The sequence below is a fragment of the Panthera uncia genome, chromosome F1 (genome assembly GCF_023721935.1).
Source record: "Panthera uncia isolate 11264 chromosome F1, Puncia_PCG_1.0, whole genome shotgun sequence".
Classification (NCBI taxonomy): Eukaryota; Metazoa; Chordata; class Mammalia; order Carnivora; family Felidae; genus Panthera; species Panthera uncia.
In genome coordinates, this window is record NC_064813.1 from 3309564 (window position 1) to 3331407 (window position 21844).

General features: G+C 41.5%; 1 protein-coding gene across 1 annotated transcript in view; it reads left to right on the top strand.

Moving 5' to 3' along the window:
* Window positions 1-21844, top strand: part of LOC125926021 (kinesin-like protein KIF28P) — an 81003-nt gene that overhangs the window by 21737 nt on the left and 37422 nt on the right. Inside the window, exons 4-6 of the mRNA XM_049635316.1 lie at window positions 374-409; window positions 6197-6421; window positions 21160-21314. Coding sequence (XP_049491273.1) covers window positions 374-409; window positions 6197-6421; window positions 21160-21314 — 416 coding nt within the window. The remainder of the gene's footprint in view (window positions 1-373; window positions 410-6196; window positions 6422-21159; window positions 21315-21844) is intronic.

A 21844-nucleotide genomic window follows, 5' to 3' on the forward strand; every position in this document is an offset into this window, starting at 1 on the left:
GTGTCTCCCTCTCTCTCTGCCCCTCCCCCACTTGTGCTCTCTCTCACAAAGAAAAACATTAAAATTTTTTTAAAATAATCTTTTTCTGTTTCCAACTGAGATTGAAAGACACACACTCAAACACACACACACACACACACACACACACACACACACACACAGAGGTGTATATCTGTTTTTCATTTATATTAATAACTTCCTCCAGATCATTAAAATTATGCAAGAATCTCTTACGACATGTGAAATAGAGCACTGGTATATTTAATAATAGCCTTTCCCTTTGTGGGAAATTTTTGTTGTTCCTACATTACTTTTTTTTTTCCCCAAAGATGACTTTCCAAAGAATATTTACTTTATGTTCTTTTCTGTACAGGTTACATTCAGTATGCTGGAAATTTACAACGAGCAGGTAACAGCGATTCTATTCTCTGACACACAAATCTGGGTGACTCTGCAGCTTAATCAATATCAGCTTAATCAATATTAATAATATCAATATCAATCGATATCCCCCGCACTACAGATACAGTCAGAACTCTGTGGCCTGGCATTGGCTAGCCAGCTTTGACCCACCTCTCCGGCTCTACGTCTTGTCCCGTTATCTCCACACACCCTATGCTTCAGCCGCATAGACTTCTCCTTCCTTTTCAGAACACGTCATTCCGTCCTGCATCTCCTGTTCTCTCCCTGGAACGGCCCCCTGCTTTCTCCACCCTTGAAGAAAGCACTGCCTTTGGAGGTACAGCTCCGGGCTCAGGGCTCCCACACATCCTGCAGCAGTTGACCTCAGTCAGCATGTGGGGTAGAGGAGGTGGCAGCAAATTTATTTTCAAAGGGCCAGTCTCTGCTGCAACTACTCACTTCTGCCCTCGTAGAGCAAACAGTATATGCATGAACAGGCACAGCTGTGTACCCATAAAATTTGATTCCTGGACACTGAAACTTAAATTTCACATAAATCTTGATGTGGGGCCGTGAGCCAACAGTCAAGAAAGAATTCTTGAGATATTTTTGGTGCAAAAAGGTGCTTTTATTATAGCACGGGGACAGTACCCATGGGCAGAAGGGGCTGCATTGGGATCATGAGGAGTGACTGATGATATATTTTTTAGTTAGCGGGAGTTAGCGATAGCGGAGGTCTCTAAGGAATTTGTGCACGTTAGAAGCCCCCTGGGGGGGCAACCTATTGTTCAGATAAGGCCGCTTTTATTTTTTTTATTTATTTTATTTATTTATTTTTTTTTCAACATTTTTTATTTATTTTTGGGACAGAGAGAGACAGAGCATGAACGGGGGAGGGGCAGAGAGAGAGGGAGACACAGAATCAGAAACAGGCTCCAGGCTCCGAGCCGTCAGCCCAGAGCCTGACGCGGGGCTCGAACTCACGGACCGCGAGATCGTGACCTGGCTGAAGTCGGACGCTTAACCGACTGCGCCACCCAGGCGCCCCCAGATAAGGCCGCTTTTAGTCTTTGATGAAATATCAACATTAAGGCGGCCGTGAATTCCTTGAGGAAGGTCATGCTCTGCACATCTCAGGGATTTATCAGTGGGCTGTGGGGTGTAAGGAAACTTAATTTTAGCTACATTTCTCTTGCATTTGTTCTTCTCATCAATTTTCACATACCACAAAATACCTTTTGATTTTTTTTTTTCAATCATTTAAAAATGTGGAAAACGGTCTTATGTCAAGGATCATACAAAAACACGTGGTAGGCTAAATTTAGCCCCCAGGCCATGGTTCGCCTGTCCCTAAAGGAAGGGCATGGTCTCAGACCCCAGCTCTCTCATGGACTAGCCATGTGACTTTGGAAAATCACTTTAACTCAGAACTCAGTCTTCTCACTTATAAAGTAGAGAATTTCTAATAAGACAGTACCCATTGAGATGTACTGTGGTCTCACTGCCCTTTCCCCATGAATTGGTCATATTATACTGTGAACTTTAATTAAATATTTGTATCTCCCAAACAGACCATTTCTTTGTGAACACCCTTCTACAGGAAATACTGTCTCAATAGCCAATACACTTTTAGGCCTAAAAGGGGTGCTCCTGAATATTTACAGATGGTCCCCTCTGGTAACTATCAGTTTATTCTCTGTAGTTAAGAGTCTGTTTCTTGGTTTATCTCTTTTTTTTTTCCCCTTGGCTCATTTGTTTTGTCTCTTAAGTTCCACATATGAGTGAAATCATAAGGTGTTTGTACTTCTCTGAATGACTTATTGCACTTAGCAGAATACACTCTAGCTCTATCCATGGTGTCATAAATGGCAAGGTTTCCATTCTTTTTTTTATGGCTGAGTAATATTCCATTGTGTGTGTGTGTGTGTGTGTGTGTGTGTGTGTGTGTATACATCTTTTTTATCTTTTTATCAGTCAATGGACACTTAGGCTGCTTCCATAATTTGGCTATTGCAAATAATGCTGCTATAAATATTGGGGTGCATGTATCCCTTTGAATTAGTATTTTTGTATTTTTTTTTTAGTAGGCTTCATGCTCCGCATGGAGCCCAGTGTGGGCCTCAAACTCACGACTGTGAGATCATGATCTGAGCTGAGATCAAGAGTCAGATGCTTAACCGACTGAGCCACCCAGGCAGGCCAGTATTTTTGTATTCGTTGGGTAAATACTTAGTAGTGCAATTACTGGGTCATAGGGTAGTTATGTTTTTAACTTTTTGAGGAGCCTCCATACTTTTCCACAGTGGCTGCACCACTTTGCATTCCCATCAATAGTGCAAGAGGGTTTCCTTTTCTCCACATCCTTACCAACACCTGTCGTTCCTTGTGTTGTTAATTTTAGCCATCCTGACAGGCGTGAGGTGGCATCTCATTGCGGTTTTGCTTTGCATTTCCCCGATGATGAATGATGTTGAGCATCTTTTCAAGTGTCTGTTGGCCGTCTGTAGGTCTTCTTTGGAGAAATGTCTATTCATGTCTTCAGTCCTTTTTAAAATGGATTATTTGGTTTTTGGGTGTTGAGTTTGATAAGTTCTTTATAGATTTTGGATACCATCCTTTTGATGTGTCGTTTGCAAATATCTTTTCCCATTCCATGGGTTGCTTTTTAATTTTGTTTATTGTTTCCTTTGCTGTGCAGAAACCTTTTACTTTGGTAAAGTCCCAATAATTTATTTTTGCTTTTGTTTCTCTTGCCTCAGGAGACATATTTAGAAAGAAGTTGCTAGGGCTGATGCCAAAGAGGTTATTGCCTGTGTTCTCCTGTAGGATTTTGATGGTTTCCTGTCTCATGTTTAGGTCTTTACCCATTTTGAATCTATTTCTGTGCATGGTGTAAGAAAGTGGTCCAGTGTCATTCTTTCTTTTTTAATTTTTTTTTAACGTTTATTTATTTTTGAAAGAGAGAGAGACACAGCATGAACGGGGGAGGGGCAGAGAGAGAGGGAGACACAGAATCGGAAGCAAGCTCCAGGCTCTGAGCCATCAGCCCAGAGCCCGACACAGGGCTTGAACTCGCGGACCGCGAGATCGTGACCTGAGCTGAAGTCGGACGCTTAACCGACTGAGCCACCCAGGCGCCCCTCATTCTTTTGCATGTTGCTGTCCAGTTTTCCCAACACGATTTGTTGAAGAGACTGTCTTTTTCCCATGGGATATCTTTTCTGCTTTGCCAAAGATTGACTGACCATATAGTTGTGGATTCCAAATGGGTTCTCATGTCAAGGTCACTGGTGAAGTTTCTATTTCTTTCAAGTTGCTAAGACTTGGAAGATAGTATGGCTCCTTTACCTTACACCAATAACTTTAGGAAGACAATTTAATTTCCTTTATTACCAACTTCTGGTGGGCATCTCATTGTGGTCTCCCTACTGATATCTGTTTATGATGATACGCTGTCTAGAATTCTGTCTTCTTGTCTCTAAAATGAGAACACAGGACATCTTAGGAACATTTCCGTTTCTCATATTCCATGAGCCTCTGGTATTTTTCCTCTAGGTACTTAAAGTGAAGTTTATTAGGTACCTGTGATGTTTCAGACATCATACCAGACTCTGAGGACGAGTGAGTCCCGGGACTTAACTCCCGCCATGGAGGAGTCTGGTGGGAGCTTAAAACACCTCTCCAGACAGTGATGCCTTACATGTGCGGCATGAAAAGTAAAGCGCAAGGGGCAGAGAGGAGGGAATGTGTGACTGCCTGGCATGTTTGGCAACATCGGTCAACGCTGGACTCAGACTGGGCCTCGAGAGACGTGTATGAGCTTGGCGAGGCTGCGGGAAGGCTCGGGGCACAGATAGGGGCACTTTGGGCCAGGATTAGTGTTCACCAGTCGAAAAATACCGGAAAGCGCATGGCACTGAAGGGAGCAGTGAGTAAGTACTCTGGGTAGCCGGAGTTGGATGCACGGTGGGGACGTCAGGAGATGAAGCCAAAGATAGGCCCTGCCTGAGAGCGACGGGCCTTTGTCCTGCAGGCAGTGGAGAATCAGTGGAGGATCTTACAGGGAAATCGGATAATCGGACTGGGATTCTGGGAGCGTTCTCTAGCAGCAGAGGCAAGTTGGATTTGAAGGCGTGCCAAATAGAGGCAGCGTTAGGGGAGTCCCGGGAAAGCCCAGGTGAGTGAAGAAGGTCTTAGGAGAGTCACCCAATTCTGATCTCCAGAAACTCCCTGGAGGGCGCTGGCACCAGGATCTGCCCCTGTCTCTGGCACCTTATGTCCACTGTCTTAGTTTGGCTTGCCTGAGCTTCCCTCTGCGATCTTGCCTTGGTTCTAGGACGCAGAGCTGTGGAGCAACAGACCTGGGGGAGATCTCAGAGATCGTTTAATCTGCCCCCTCCTATTATGAACCCTAGGAAAATAAGATATTTTCCAAAGCACTCCCAGGCCGGAAGCAAAACAAGGACTGAGAACCCAGGTCTTCAGGCTCCCAGCCCAGACGTCTCGGTACCATAAGACACCGAACCACCCCTCTGGGGGCCTCTGCCTCTACCAGACTCCCACAGCAGGACCTACTTGGCCTTGTCCGAAGTGGCTTTTCTTGGATGAGAGGCAACACGGGCTTGCACCCGAGGCCGTGGTCTAGGTGTGACAGCTCACGAATCTCCGACAAGAAGATTCAAAGAATCACCCTCATTCTCTTGTTAGACTTGACTGGTGCAAATACCGTCGGGATTGAATCAGTTTCCCTTGGAAGTAGGGTTCGGGGTGGTGGCATTTGGGGGACGATGATCCCCCCCCGCCCAGGTGCATCAGGCCTTCTGCTGACCTTGGGTACTCAGCACGCTAGTCTCTGCTATTTATTTTTATTTTTAGTTGTCACTGTTTTCAGTAAAATGTCATCACTTTGTAATAGAGACTCTGTGGTAATTCAGACCGGGGCTAGGATGGTGTGTTTCTATGTTATCCCCAAAGGAGTTGCTAATCAAATAAAACGGTTAACAAGGCTCCTGGGAGAACGTTCATGGCAATAAGAGAATAAGGGTTTCAAGCATAAATGTTTTAGAAGCACCTGTTGAAAGCCAGACGCCCGTGCACACCCACTCCAATATTTCGTCATGCTGTAGAAGTGGTTCCAGATGCTTCTAATGCACAACATACAGTGTGTTAAACATTATTCGTTAGCCTCGCTCTGATTACACCGTCCTGTGAAAAAGCATTCACGGAGTGCCTCTCCTATGTCAGGAACTATGTCAGGATCTACTGGTTCCACAGGAAGGGAGTTCACAGGCCGGATGGGCTGCCTGAGGTACTAGAAAATACTGGAACTGAGTTTCAGAAAACTAGGCTTACGCCAGCAGTTACAACAGATTTCCCTCGTATTGGCTGTTCCCCTATTGCTTACTTACCTAAATTATGAGAGTGTCCAGTACCTACCGAAATTTAGCATCTATTCGTTCAATAAATATTTATTTATTTTTAATGTTTATTTATTTTTGAGAGAGAGAGAGAGAGAGAGAGAGAGAGAGAGCGCACGAGCAGGAGAGGGGCAGAGAGAGAGGGAGACACAGACTCCAAAGCGGGCTCCGGGCTGTCCGCCCAGAGCCCCCCACACAGGGCTCGAACTCACGAACCGTGAGATCATGTCCTGAGCTGAAGTCGGACACTTCACCAACGGAGCCACCCAGGGGCCCTGATAAGTTTTTTTTAATTTAATATAGCCTAGGCAGAGGCGTAAGAGCGACGTAAATGGAAATCCCTGGCTTCCTGAAGTTTATACTCTTTTTTTCCGCAGATACGAGACCTGCTGTCTAGAACCAAGCAACCCGGAGGACTAAAAGTAAGGGAGGATCAACACCTGGGCTTTTATGTGGACGGCCTGAAGTCAGTGCCCTGTGGGAACTACGCGCAGATTGAAAGGCTGATGGAGCAAGGGACAAAAATAAGGACCACGGCCTCGACCAACATGAACGCCAGCAGCAGCCGGTCTCATATGGTTATCACCATTCAGTTCAGGCAGGTGAGATGTGCGGGAAGGCAGCCGTCCCGCTTCCCCACCAGGCGTGGGGTCTGCGGGGAGGGTTCCCGAGGGCACGAGTTGCTGGTGGGCGTTCCGGAATCCTTTCAGATTTGACCTGTGGATTACGGTGGCTGCTTCCAACCAGGGGCTCCGGGGTCAGGAACAGGAGGAAGGGAGGCACCTTGCCTCTCTCCACCCTGGCTCCCCAGTACGATGGTGACCAGCTTTCAGATCCCTGAGCCTGGAGGACACCAGATACTCAACTACCTTTCCGATTCATGCAAGTTGCAAGATAAAGCCTTCGGAACTAGCTCACCCATGTAACTCTCCACTAACTGGCATCTCTGATAAAACCGAGCACATTTTTCCCCTCCGTACTCCTCGGTAGATATCAGAGAGTGAACTCTAGATGGTCACCGGCCGGATTCAGAAACAGTTATTTACAAAGCCTGGGCAATCGGTGCAGGGAGCTGGGATTTCACCATCTCTGTTCCCTACGCCACAGCCCGAGTCACAGACAGAATGGGAATAAATGAAGGTTGCCCTGCTCTGATCAGGAATAGTGGGACAACACTGGACTATACCTGACCCTTTGTTTACCGGCTTTGAAACTTCGGGAAATAACTTCCTTGCCCTCAGTCTCCGTTTTCTATTCTGTAAAATGCGATCCTGCAGGAATGCTGGGAAGCTTAAATAAGAGCCTGCATCTTTTTTTTTTTTATTGTTTTTTTAATGTTTATTTATTTTTGAGACAGAGAGAGACAGAGCATGAATGAGGGAGGGTCAGAGAGAGAGGGAGACACAGAATCTGAAGCAGGCTCCAGGCTCTGAGCTATCAGCACAGAGCCTGACGCAGGGCTTGAACTCATGGACTGTGAGATCATGACCTGAGCTGAAGTCGGTCGCTTAACCGACTGAGCCACCCAGGCGCCCCAGAGCCTGCATCTTAAAGAAGTTTGAGGGCAGACTGTGAAGATGGCGGAGAGGGACCTGAGCTCGTTTCCTCTTCCTCACACACAGAGGCAATGACTACGCATGATCCAGCTCACTATGGAAATGACTTGAAGACCAGCAGAACAGCTCTTCCACAGCTAAAGACACGGAGAGATAACCCCCATTGAGAAGGGTAGGAGGGGTGGAGACCTAGCTGGAAAGCAAAGCCCAAGCATAATGACGCCCAAGCGAGAAGGATATCCCAGGCACCAAGATTTTCCCTCACGAGCGAGGGTATCAGACTTTACCTCGGGCACCCCCTGCTCTGGAGACCTGCATCGGAAAGACAAGCCTTGTCACACCTGGCTTTGAAAATCAGTGGACTTAACTCTGGGAGAGGCAAAGTGCCATAAGAATCCAAGAGTCAGGGCCACCTGGGTGGCTCAGTCGATTAAGCACCTGACTCTTGGTTTTGGCTCAGGTCAGGATCTCACCGTTCGTGGGATCGAGCCCAGCATTGGGCTCTGCGCTGACAGCTCAGAGCCTACTTGGGAGTCTCGCTCCCTCACTCTCTCTCTCTCTCTCTCTGACCCCCCCCCACTCACTCTCTCTCTCTCTCAAAATAAACAAACTTAAAAATATATCAATTAAAGAATCCGAGAGTCCACTCTTAAAGGGCCAGCACAGAAGCAGTGATTTTAAGGCATGTGTGAGAGGATCAGAGATCTGTAGGAGCTTTCTCAGGGAACGAGAATGCTGAAGGTGCTGTTTTCCTTGACCTCCTTCAGCCTAGCTGGTGAGTCCTTGTGGGAGTCAGTTCTGATGCTCTCCATCCACCACCTTAGCTCTGCCTGTCCTGACCCTGTGTTCCACCCACCCATCCATCCAAAAAGACTCCTGCCCCAGAGGAGGGGAGCCAGCCTTGACCACCGGCACACCACAGCTGCCACGGCCAGTCACACAGGAGGGAGCACGCAGCCCACACAACTGACCTCCCTGGAGTTCCTGGTTCTGCTGACCAGGGGGGATTGTGCTGCTGGGCCCCACGGGACACCTCTACATAAGGCCACTGCCGTCATCACCAGGAGACATAGCTGACCTAATACACAGAAACAGATGAAGGCTCAGACAAAATGAGAAGACAGAAAAATATATTCCACGCAAAAGAACAGGACGAAACCTCAGTAAAAGAACTAAGCAAAACGGAGATAAGCAATCTGCCTGATAAAGAGTTCAAAGCGATCATCAGGTGCTACACAGACTGGAGAGAAGGGAGGATGAGCTCAGTGAGACCTTCAACCAAAGAGACAGAAATATAGTGGCTGAGTGGCTTAAGAGTCTGACTCTTGATTTTAGCTCAGGTTGTGATCTCATCGCTCTTGGGTTCGAGCCCAGTGTCAGGTTCTGTACTGTCAGTGCTTGGGATTCTCTCTCTCCGCCCCTCCCTGACTCACCTTTTCTCTCTCTCCAAAATAAATACACAAACAAAGAGGAATTTCCTACTCTGTTTGAAGAAAAAAACAAAAAGAACTAATCACAACTGAAGAATATACTGAAATGAAAAATACACTAGAGGGAATCAACAGCAGATTGGAGGATGCAGAACAAAGGATCAGCAATCTGAAAAACAGGGTGATGGAAGGCAGCCAGCTGAACAGCAATTTAAAAAAAAAAAAAGAATTTTTTAAATGAGCATAGCTTGTACTAACATTTGGATTAGAGGGGTTCCAGACAGAGAAGAGAGAGAGAGAAAGGGGCAGAAAACTTATTTGAAGAAATAACAGTTGAAAACTTCCCTAACCTTGGGAAGAAAACAGACACCCAGGTCCAGGAAAAACAGAGAGCCCTAAACAAGATGCATCCAAGGACGTCCACACTAAGACACATAAAAATTTAAGTGTCAAAAATGAATAACAAAGGGAGAGTCTAGAGAACAGCAAGAGAGAAGCAAATAATTGCATACAAGAGAAACCCCATAAGGCTATCAGCTGATTTTTCAGCAGAAACTTGGCAGGCCAGAAGGGAGTGGCACGATATAATCAAAGTACAGAAAGGAAAAGCCTACAATCAAGAATTCTCTACCCACCAAGGTTATGATCCAGAATTGAAGGAGAGATAAAGAGTTTCCAGGACAGGGGTGCCTGGGTGGCTCAGTCAGTTGAGCATCTGACTCTTGATTTCAGCTCAGATTATGATCCCAGGATTGTGGGATTGAGCCTGGCACCTGCTTAAGATTCTCTCTCTCCCCTGCTCAAGTGCTCTCTCCCATTCTGAATGAATGAATGAATGAATGAATGAATGAATAGCTGGCTAGCTAGCTAGCTAGTTAGCTTCCAGGACAAACAAAAGTCAAAGGAGACCATTACCACTAAACTGGCCTTACAAAAAATGTTAAAACAACTTCTTTAAATGGAAAAGAAAAGGCTATAACTAGAATTAAGAAAATTACGCAAGGAGAGGCACTTGGGTGGCTCAGTCAAGCATCTAACTCCTGGTTTCCGCTCAGGTCATGATCTCACGGTTGGTGAGTTCAAGCTCCACATTGGGCTCCACACTGACAGTGCAGAACCTGCCTGGGATTCTCTCTCACTCCTCCCTCTGCCCCTCCCTGGCTCGTGTGTGTGCACGCCATCTCTCAAAATGAATAAACTTTTTTTTTTTAAGAAAATTATGCAAGGAAAAAATGTCACTGGTAAAACCAGACATAAAGGTGATAAATCAATCACTACTAAAGCTAGTATGAAGGTTACAAGGCAAAGGTAGTAAAATTATATATACAAAAGTCAGTTAAAGGATACATAAAATTTTTAAATGTAAAGTATGACACCATATACATAAAATGTAGAGGGGAAGGAAAAATGTAGAGCGTTTAGAATGTGTTCCAACTTAAGCAATCATCAACGTAAAATAGACTATTATTTACACTGAATTTACATGTGAACCTCATGGTGACCACAAACCCAAAACCCATAAGATACACAAAAAATAAAGGGAAAGGATTCCAAGCACAACAATAAAGAAAGTTATCAAATCACAAAGAAAAGAGCAATACATTTTGTTTACTAACAAAATAACGAGAACTATATACTTATCAATAATTACTTTAAATGTAAATGGACTACCAGCATTTTTCACACAGCTAGAACAAACAATCCTGAAATTTCTATGCAACCGCTAAAGACCCTGAATAGCGAAAGCAATCCTGAAAAAGAAACGAAAAGCTGGAGGAATCACAATTCCAGACTTCAAGCTGTATTACAAAACTCTAGTCATCAAGACAGTATGGTACTTGCACAGGAACAGACACACAGATCAATGGAACAGAATAGAAAACCCAGAAATGGACCCACAACTATATGGTCAACTAATCTTTGACAAAGTAGGAAAGAATATCCAATGGAAAAAAAGATGGTCTCTTTGACAAATGGTGTTGGGAAAACTGGACACCAGCATGCAGAAGAATGAAACTGGACCACTTTCTTACACCACACACAAAAATAAATTCAAAATGGACAAAGACCTAAATGTGAGACAGGAAATCACCAAAATCCTAGAGGAGAACATAGGTAGCAACCTCTTTGACCTTGGCTGGAACAACTTCTTACTAGACACATTGCCAAAGCAAAAAGGAACTATTGGGACTTCATCAAGATAAAAAGCTTCTGCACAGCAAAGGAAACAATCAACAAAACTAAAAGGCAGCCAATGGAATGGGAGAAGATATTTGCAAATGACATATCTGATAAGGGGTTAGTATTCAAAATCTATAAAGAACTCACCAAACTCAATATCCAAAAAAACAAATAATCTGGTCAAGAAATGGGCAGAAGATATGAATAGACATTTCTCCGAAGAAGACACCAGATGGCTAACGGACACATAAGATGCTCAACATCACTCATCATCAGGGAAATACAAATCCAAACTATGATGAGATATTACCTCACACCAGTAGGAATGGCTAATATTAACAACACATGAAACAAGAGATGTTGAGGAGGATGTGAGAAAGGAGAACATTTTGCACTGTTGGTGGGAATGAAAACTGGTGCAGCTGCTCTGGAAAACAGTATGGGGGTTCCCCCAAAAGTTAAAGATAGAACTACCCTATGATCCAGCAATCGCACTACTAAGTATTTACCAAAAGGATCAAAAAAATAGATTCGGAGGGGTGCATGCGCCCTGATGTCTAAAGCAGCACTATCAACAATAGCCAAAGTATGGAAAGAACCCAAATGTCTATCAACTGATGAATGGATAAAGAAGATGTGGTATGTATGTACACACACACACACACACACACACACACACACAATGCAATACTACCCAGCCATCACAAAGAATAAAACCTTCCCATTTGTGACAACGTGGATGGAGCTAGAGTGTATTATGTTAAACAAAATAAGTCAGTCAGAGAAAAGACAAATACCATATGATTTCACTCATAGGTGGAATTTAAGAAACAAAACAGATGAACATACGGTAAGGGGGGACAAAGAAAAGGAAGCAAGCCATAAGAGACCCTTAACGACAAAGAACAAACTGAGGATTGCTGAAGGGAGGTGGTGGGGGATGGGTTAGGTGGGTGATGGGTATTAATGAGGGCACTTGTTGGGATGAGCACTGGATGTTGTATGTAAGTGATGAATCACTGAGTTCTCCTGAAACCAATAATAACCTGTATGTTAACTGATTAGAATGAATGAATGAATGAATTAATTAATTTATTTATTTATTTTAAGACAGAGTGAGAGTGCCTGAACAGGGGAGGGACAGAGAGAGAGGGAGAGAGAGAATCCCAAGGAGGCTCCGCGCTGTCAGCATGGAGCCCGATGTGGGGCTCAAATTCACTAACTGGGAGATCATGACCTGAGCCCAAACCAAGAGTCAGACGCTCAACTGACTGAGCCACCCAAGCGCCCCTAACTAGAATTTAAACCAAAACTTCGAAAAAATGAACGTAAATGGACTACATGTTCCAATCAAAAGAACATAAGGTGACTGAATGGAATAAACAAACAAACAAACAAGACCCAACTATATGCTGCCTCAGGGATTCACTTCAGACCTAAGGATACATACAGACTGAGAGTGAAAAGATGGCAAAAGATATTCCACGCATGTGGAAGCAAAAAACAAATGCTAGGGTAGACAAAATTGACTTTAAAACAAAGACTGTAACAAGAGACATCATTACATAATGATAAAGGGATCACTCTAACAAGAGGCTATAACAGTTGTAAATCTGTCTGCACCCAACATAGGAGCACCTAAATATATAAAGACAATATTAACAGACATAAAGGGAGAAATTGGCAGTAATACAACAATAGGAGGGGACTTCAACACCCCACTTAAGTCAGTGGACAGATCGTCCAGACAGAAAGTCAACAAGGAAACAGTGGCTTTGGGTGACACATGAGACCAGATGGATCTCACAGATACATATCCCATCCAAGAATAGCAGAATACAAATTCTTTTCAAGTGTACATGAAACATTCTCCAGGGTAGATTTCATGTTAGGCCACAAAATACACCTCAAGAAACTTAAGGAGTTTGAAATCACATCAGGCTCTGCACTGGGATTGGAGCCTGCTGGGGATTCTCTCTCTCCCTCTGGCCCTCCCCCACGTGCACACACTCTCTCTCTACAAAGACTACTACAAAAGATTATACACCAGCAAATTGGACAAATGGATAGAAGAAATGGATAAATTCCTAGAAATGTACAAGTCCAAGTCTGAATTGGGAAGAAATAGAAAATCTGACCAGACCAATAACCAGGAACAACACTGAATTGGCATTCAAAGAGCTCCCAGCAAACAAAATCGCAGGACCACATGGCTTCACAGACGAAGTCTACCAAACATTTAAAGAAGTATTAATACCTATTCTTTTCAAACTATTCCAAAAAATAGGAAAGAAACCTTCCAAATTTTTCACAGTAGGAGGCCAGCATCATCTTGATGCAAATTAAAAAATGTTAAAGATTAATATCCTTGATGAACATACAGGCAAAAATCTTCTACAAACCAAATTCAACAATATACAAAAGTATCATTCCCCACAATCAAGTAGGATTTATTTCAGGGACGCAAGGGTAGCTCAAGATTTGCAAATCAATCAACGTAATGTACCACATTAACAAATGAAGGACAAAAATCATATGATTCACAGATGCAGAAAAGAACACTTGACAAAACTTAACATGTTTTCATCAGGAAAACTCTCAATAAAGTGGATTTAAGGGGAACATAACTCAATGTACATAATAAAGTCCACATGTGAAAAACCCACAGCTAGCATTATACTCAGTGGTAAAAAAACCAAAGGCGTTTCCTCAAAGATCAGGAACAAGACAGGATGTGCACACTTTTATTCAACATGTGGAAGTCCTAAAAAAAAAAAAAAAAATTAAATTTAAAAAAAAAACTTAGAAAAATAGGGGTGCCTGGATGGCTCAGTCGGTTGAGCATCCGACTTCAGCTCAGGTCATGATCTCACGGTCCGTGAGTTCGGGGCCCACGTTGGGCTCTGTGCTGACAGCTCAGAGCCTGGAGCCTGTTTCGGATTCTGTGTCTCCCTCTCTCTCTGACCCTCCCCCGTTCATGCTCTGTCTCTCTCTGTCTCAAAAATAAATAAACGTTAAAAAAAATGTCTTTTAAAATAAATAAATATTTTTAAAAAATTAAAAAAAAATAAAACAAACATGTGGAAGTCCTAGCCACAGCAATCAGATGATCAGACATGAAAAAGAATATAAGGTATCCAAATAAGTAAGAAAGAAGTAAAATTTTTCACTATTTGCAGGCGACATGATACTATACATGGAATAACCTAAAGTCTACCAAAAAACTACTAGAATTAATAAATGAATTCAGTAAAGTTTCAGGATACAAAATAGGTATACAGAAGTCTATAGATTCCTATTTCTATACATTAATAACAAACTAGTGGAAAGAGAAATTAAGAAAACAATCCTATTTATAATTCTAGCAGAAAGAATAAAATACCCAGGAATGAATTTAACCAAGGAGATAAAAAGAAATGTCCTCTGAAAGCTATACGACATCGATCAAAGACATTGGAGAAGACACACATAATTTTTTTAACGTTTATTTATTTTTGAGAGAGAGAGAAGGAATGAGAGTGCATGCATGCAAGCAAGGAGGGGGTGGGCAGAGAGCGAGGGGGACAGAGGATCCAAAGCAACTCTGTGCTGACACATGATCGCGAGATCATCACCTGAGCTGCAGTCGGGCACTCAACTGACTGAGCCACCCAGGCGCCCCAAAGAAGACACAAAGAAATGGAAAGACATTCCATGTTCAAGGGTTGGAAGAACAAATACTGTTAAAACGTCTACACTACCCAAAGCAAGCTACAGATCCCATGCAATCCCCAACAAAATACCGGTACTGTTGCTTTTTTTTTTTTTTAATAGAACTACAACAAATAATCCTAAAATTTGTACAGAACCACAAAAGAGCCCAAATAACCAAAGCAGTCTTGAGAAAGAGGAGTAAAGCTGGAGGAATTAGAATCCCAGATTTCAAAGTATACTACAAAGCTATAGCAATCAACAGTATGGTAAAGCCACAGAAGCAGATACATCGATCAATGGAGCACAACAGAGAGGCCAGAGATAAACACACACTTTTATGGGCAATTAATCTACAACAAAGGAGGAGAGAACATGCAATGGGAGAAAAGACAGTCTCTTCAATAAACCATGTTGGGAAAACTGGCGAGCTGTGTGCAAAATAATGAAACTGGACTGCTTTCTTTTTTAAAAAAAAATTGTTAATGTTTTTATTTATTTTTGAGACAGAGAGAGACAGAGCATGAGCAGGGGAGGGGCAGAGAGAGGGGGAGACACAGAATCCGAAGCAGGCTCCAGGTTCTGAGCCGTCAGCACAGAGCCCGACGTGGGGCTCGAACTCACGAGCCGTGAGATCATGACCTGAGCTGATGTCGGACGCTTAACCGACTGAGCCACCCAGGCGCCCCGAAACTGGACCGCTTTCTAACACCATACACAACAATAAACTCAAGATGGATTAAAGACCTAAAAGTGATAACTGAATGTAGTAAATAAAAAAATAAATAATAAATTAAATTAAAAAAAAAGAGGAGCGCCTGGGTGCTCAGTCGGTTGAATGTCCAACTTCGGCTCAGGTCATGATCTCACAGCTCATGGGTTCGAGTCCCGCGTGGGGCTCTGTGCTGACAGCTCGGAGCCTGGAGCCTGCTTCGGATTCTGTGTCTCCCTCTCTCTCTGCCCCTCCCCCACTCTTACTCTCTCTTTCTCTCAAAAATAAATAAGCATTTAAAAAGTGGTTTAAAAGGTCTATTTAAAGAAAGAAAGGAAACATAGGCTGTAAATGCTCAGATAACAGTCTTAATATTTTTCTGGTTCTGTCTCTTCAGACAATAGCAACAAAAGCAAAAATAAACAGTTGGGACACATCAAAATAAAAAGGTTTGCAGAGCAAAGGAAACCATCAACAAAATGAAAAGGCAACACACTGAATGGGAGAAGATAAATGCAAATGGTATATTCAATAAGGGGTTAGTGTCCAAAATACATAAAGAATTCATACAACTCAATATCAAAAAAAAAAACAAAACAAAACAAAACAAAAAAACCAACCTCAAATAATCTGATTTAAAAATTGGGCAGAGGGCCTGAGTAGACATGTTCCAAGTGTGGCCACTGTGGAAAAGTGTGGAGTTTCTTCAAAAAATTAAAAATATAAGTACCATATGATCCAGCAATCCCACTCCTGGGTACTCACCCAAAGAAAATGAAAACACTAGTTCAAAAGATATACATACATCTACATTTATTGCAGCATTATTTACAACAGCCAAGATATGGAAACAACCCAAGCATCGGTCAATACCACGTGGTATATATCCTCAATAGAATATTACTCAGCTATAAAAAAGAATGAAATCTTGCCTTTCGGGACAATGTCAATGGACATAGAGGGCATTGTGCTACGTGAAATGAGTCAGAGAAAGAAAAAATACCACAGGATTTCAGTTATATGTGGAATCTTAAAAAACAAGACAAATGAACAAACACACAAATAGAAACAGACTTAATAAATACAGAGAGCTAGCGGTCACCAGTGGGGAGGGTTTGGAGGGATGGGTGACATAGGTGAAGGAAATGAAGAGGTACAAACTTGTAAAATGAGTAAGTCACAGGAATGAAAAATACAGCATAGGGACTAGTCAATAATATTGTAATAACAGTGTATGGTGACAGACGGAGACTACACTCCCCGTGGGGAGCATTTTGTAACATATGTAATTGTCAAATCACTATGCTGCCCACCTGAAACTAATATAATGTCGAGCCCCAACTGTACTTCAATTAAAAGTAAAATAAGGAACTTTGTAGGCTTTTAAGGACTATTCAGATATTTTCCAATTGTTAATAAACTTTATATAGGTTTGCGCTATTTTTGTAACTTGATGTTTTATTTTAGTTGTTTTGTGTTTTCTTCCATTGTTGTTTTTTTTTGTTTTGTTTTCTTGGGCGGGGTGGGGGGCGAGACAGAGGATCTGAAGCGGGCTCTGTGTGGAAAGCAGAGAGCCCGACGTGGGGCTTAAACTCACAAATCCTGAGATCTTGACCTGAGCCGAAGGCAGACCCCTAACTGACTGAGCCACCCAGGTGCCCCTTAATTTGATATTTTAGAGTCAAGCGAAGAAATCCACTGAAAAATATATGTGTAGAAACCGAGCATTACGCTCTGCTTATTGGTGTCAATAATATTAACACTTGTTACTGTATGCCAGGCATTGTTAGAACCAGTATTTCTTTTATCTGTTGCCCTCCTAACACCTAATATGCTATTATCCCTGATTTCCAACTCAGACAGTTGAAATTCTGACAAGCTATTTCTCACATTCATGTAACCAGCAAGGTGAACTACCATATTCTAAAATCTATGTTCTCATCCCTTCCGTGCATGACCACACCATCCTGAATGCTTACTCAATTTGTAGATTTCCCAGTATCTTCTATTTAAAATGTTTGATCCAATAATAAGAGAATATTATGAGCAATTATATGCCAACAAAATGGACAATCTGGAAGAAATGGACAAATTCCTAGAAACATATATCCTACCAAAACTGAAACAGGAAGAAATAGAAAATTTGAACAGACCCATAACCAGTAAGGAAATTGAATTAGTAATCAAAAATCTGCCAAAAAACAAGAGTCCAGGGCCAGATGGCTTTCCAGGGGGATTCTACCAAACATTTAATGAAGAGTTAACACCTATTCTCTTGAAACTGTTCCAAAAAATAGAAATGGAAGGAAAACTTCCAAACTCTTTCTATGAAGCCAGCATTATCCTGATTCCAAAACCAGACAGAGACCCCACTAAAAAGGAGAACTACAGACCAATTTCCCTGATGAACATGGATGCAAAAATCCTCAACAAGATATTAGCCAACCGGATCCAATGAAACATTAAAAAAATTATTCACCACCACCAAGTGGGATTTATACATGGGATGCAGGGCTGGTTCAATATCCGCAAAACAATTAACGTGATTCATCACATCAATAAAAGAAAGGACAAGAACCATATGATCCTCTCAATAGATGTAGAGAAAGCATTTGACAAAATACAGCATCCTTTCTTGATAAAAACCCTGAAGAAAGTAGGGATAGAAGGATCATACCTCGAGATTACAAAAGCCATATACGAGTGACCCAACACTAATATCACCCCCAATGGGGAAAAACTGACAGCTTTCCCCATAAGGTCAGGAACGAGACAGGGATGTCCACTCTCGCCACTGTTATTCAACATAGTATTGGAATCTTAGCCTCTGTAATCAGACAACACAAAGAAATAAAAGGCATCCAAATCAGCCAGAAGGAGGTCAAACTTTCACTCTTTTCAGATGACATGATACTCTATATGGAAAACCCAAAAGATTCCACCAAAAAACTGCTAGAACTGATTCATGAATTCAGCAAAGTTGTAGGATATAAAATCAATGCACAGAAATCAGTTGCATTTCTATACACCAACAATGAAGTGACAGAAAGAGAAATCAAGGAATCGATCCCATTTACAGTTGCACCAAAAACCATAAAATACCTAGGAATATATCTAACCAAAGAGGTGAACAATCTATACACTGAAAACTATAGAAAGCTGATGAAAGAAATTTAAGGCACAAAGAAATGGAAAAAGATTCCATGCTCCTGGATAAGAAGAACAAATATGGTTAAAATGTCGATACTACCCAAAGCAATCTACATATTCAATGCAATCCCTATCAAAGTAATATGAGCATTCTTCACAGAGCTAGAACAAATAATCCTAAAATTTGTATGGAGCCAGAAAAGACTCCGAATAGCCAAAGCAATCCTGAAAAAGAAAACCAAAGCAGGAGGCATCACAATCCCAGACTTCAAGCTATACTACAAAGCTGTAATCATCAAGACAGTATGGTACTGGCACAAGAACAGACACTCAGATCAATGGAATAGAATAGAGAACCCAGAAATGGACCCACAAACATATGGGCAACTAATCTTTGACAAAACAGGAAAGAATATCCAATGGAATAAAGACAGTCTCTTCAGCAAGTGGTGCTGGGAAAACTGGACAGGGACATGCAGAAGAATGAACCTGGACCACTTTCTGACACCAGACACAAAAATAAACTCAAAGTGGATGAAAGACCTCAATGTAAGACAAGAAGCCATCAAAATCCTTGAGGAGAAAGCAGGCAAAAACCTCTTTGGTCTTGCCTGCAGCAATTTCTTACTCAACACGTCTCTGGAGGCAAGGGAAACAAAAGCAAAAATGAACTACTGGGACCTCATCAAAATAAAAAGCTTCTGCACAGCGAAGGAAACAATCAGCAAAATTAAAAGGCAACTGACGGAATGGGAGAAGATATTTGCAAATGACATATCAGATAAAGGGTTAGTATCCAAAATCTACAAAGAACTTATCAAACTCAACACCCAAAAAACAAATAATCCAGTGAAGAAATGGGCTAAAGACATGAATAGACACTTCTCCAAAGAAGACATCCAGATGGCCAACCAACACATGAAAAAATGCTCCACATCACTCATCATCAGGGAAATACAAATCAAAACCACAATGATATACCACCTTACACCTGTCAGACTAATGTTAACAATTCAGGCAACAACAGACGTTGGCGAGGATGCGGAGAAAGAGGATCTCTTTTGCATTGTTGGTGGGAATGCAAGCTGGCGCAGCCACTCTGGAAAACAGTATGGAGGTTCCTCAAAAAACTAAAAAGAGAACTACCCTACGACCCAGTAATTGCACTACTAGGCATTTATCCAAGGGATACAGGTGTGTTGTTTCGAAGGGACGCATGCACCCCCATGTTTATAGCAGCACTATCGACAAGAGCCAAAGTATGGAAAGAGTCCAAATGTCCACTGATGGATGAATGGATAAAGAAGATGTGGTGTGTGTGTGTGTGTGTGTGTGTGTGTGTGTGTGTGTGTATATATATATATATATATATATATATATGATGGAGTATTACTCAGCAATCAAAAAGAATGAAATCTTGCCATTTGCAACTACATGGATAGGACTGGAGGGTATTATGCTAAGTGAAATTAGTCAGAGAAAGACAAAAATCCTATGACTTCACTCATATGAGGACTTTAAGAGACAAAACAGATGAACATAAGGGAAGGGAAACAAAAATAATATAAAAACAGAAAGGGGGACAAAAGAGACTCATAAATATGGAGAACAAATTGAGGGTTGCTGGAGGGGTTGTGGGAAGGGGGATGGGCTAAATGGGTAAGGGGCATTAAGGAATCTACTGAAATCATTGCTTCACTATACACTAATTTGGATGTAAATTTTAAAAAATAAAAAATAAAGTTAAATAAAAAAAATAAAAATAAAAAATAAAAATAAAAATAAAATAAAATAAAATAAAATAAAATAAAATAAAATAAAATAAAATAAAATAAAATAAAATGTTTGATCATCGGGGCACCCGGGTGGCTCAGTCGGTTAAGCATCTGACTTCAGATGTGTGTCTCTGTCTCTCAATAAATAAACGTTAAAAAAAATTTAAAATGTTTGACCATCAAAATACTTGAGAGCAGCAATTGGTATCTAATAGATCACTGGGAATAGCTCTGCAAAATTGAGAGGGAGTAACAGAGATATTTGGGCCTGGTGGTGTATTATTGTAAAATGCCATTGTAAAAAAGATGGCTTTTTCATTTTCATTATATGTTTTAATATTTTATATGTTTTAAATTTATAATATTAATTTTTATTTATAATATATATTATATATTAATGTATGTTTTAAATTTTGTTTTAAATTTATATTTTTTATTTATAATATATATTACATACATTATATATTACATATTAATGTGTAATATGTTTTTTTTTAATTTAATGTTTATTTACATTTGAGAGAGAGACAGAGTGTGAGCGGAAGAGGGGCAGAGAGAGAGGGAGACACAGAATCCGAAGCAGGCTCCAGGCTCCGAGCTGTCAGCACAGAGCCCGATATGGGGCTCAAACCCACGAACCGGGAGATCATGACCTGAGCCCAAGTCGGTCACCTAACCAACTGAAGCACCCAGGCGCCCCAGTAATATTAAATGTTTTAAATTTTATTATATGCTTTTGAGTGTGAAGTACAAATAGAAAAAAATGTTTTAAAATGTGAACTGGACTGACTTCATCTGTAGCCTGCTACCACTCTGATAACATGACTGTGGTGCTCTCCCACACAGGTTTTCCTGGACAGAGACCTCACCAAGCAATCCACGATTAATTTGGTGGATTTAGCAGGAAGTGAAAGGCAGAAATCTTCAGGATCTGAAGGAGACAGACTGAGGGAAGGATCACAAGTTAACTTAAGTTTAACCAATTTAGGAAATGTTATCAGGTAAATAACCTGTGCATGGGTATTCATTTCTATCGTAAAAATGACCCCAGATATCAAAAATTAGATTAATCATAACCCTTGAGTCATGACCCACTGTCACCATTGGTTCATACCTGGTCCCCCTATTTATTTTAAATGAATTGCTTTTTAATAAAATTAAAAACACTAATAAAGCCACCACCCAACCCAAGAAATCGTTGGTATTTCTCTACTGTGCTCCCCTTGGAGGTAACCGCCATCTTGAATTTTGTTTACCCCTCTCTGTCCCTCCCTCCCTTTCTTCTTTCATCCTTTCTTGTTTTTATCACATATGAATATTATTAGTTAGTGGCACTCATTTTTGAAATGTTTACAAAGGGTATAAAATGTTACATTGTTTTCTGGATCCTGTTCTTAAGTGATTAAAATATAAACTACAAAAAATGTGCAAATCTTAAATGTTCAGGTCAATGAATTTTTATACATATATATCTGTGTAATTACCACCCAGCTCAAGATATAGAACATTTCCAAAACCCAGAAACCTCCCT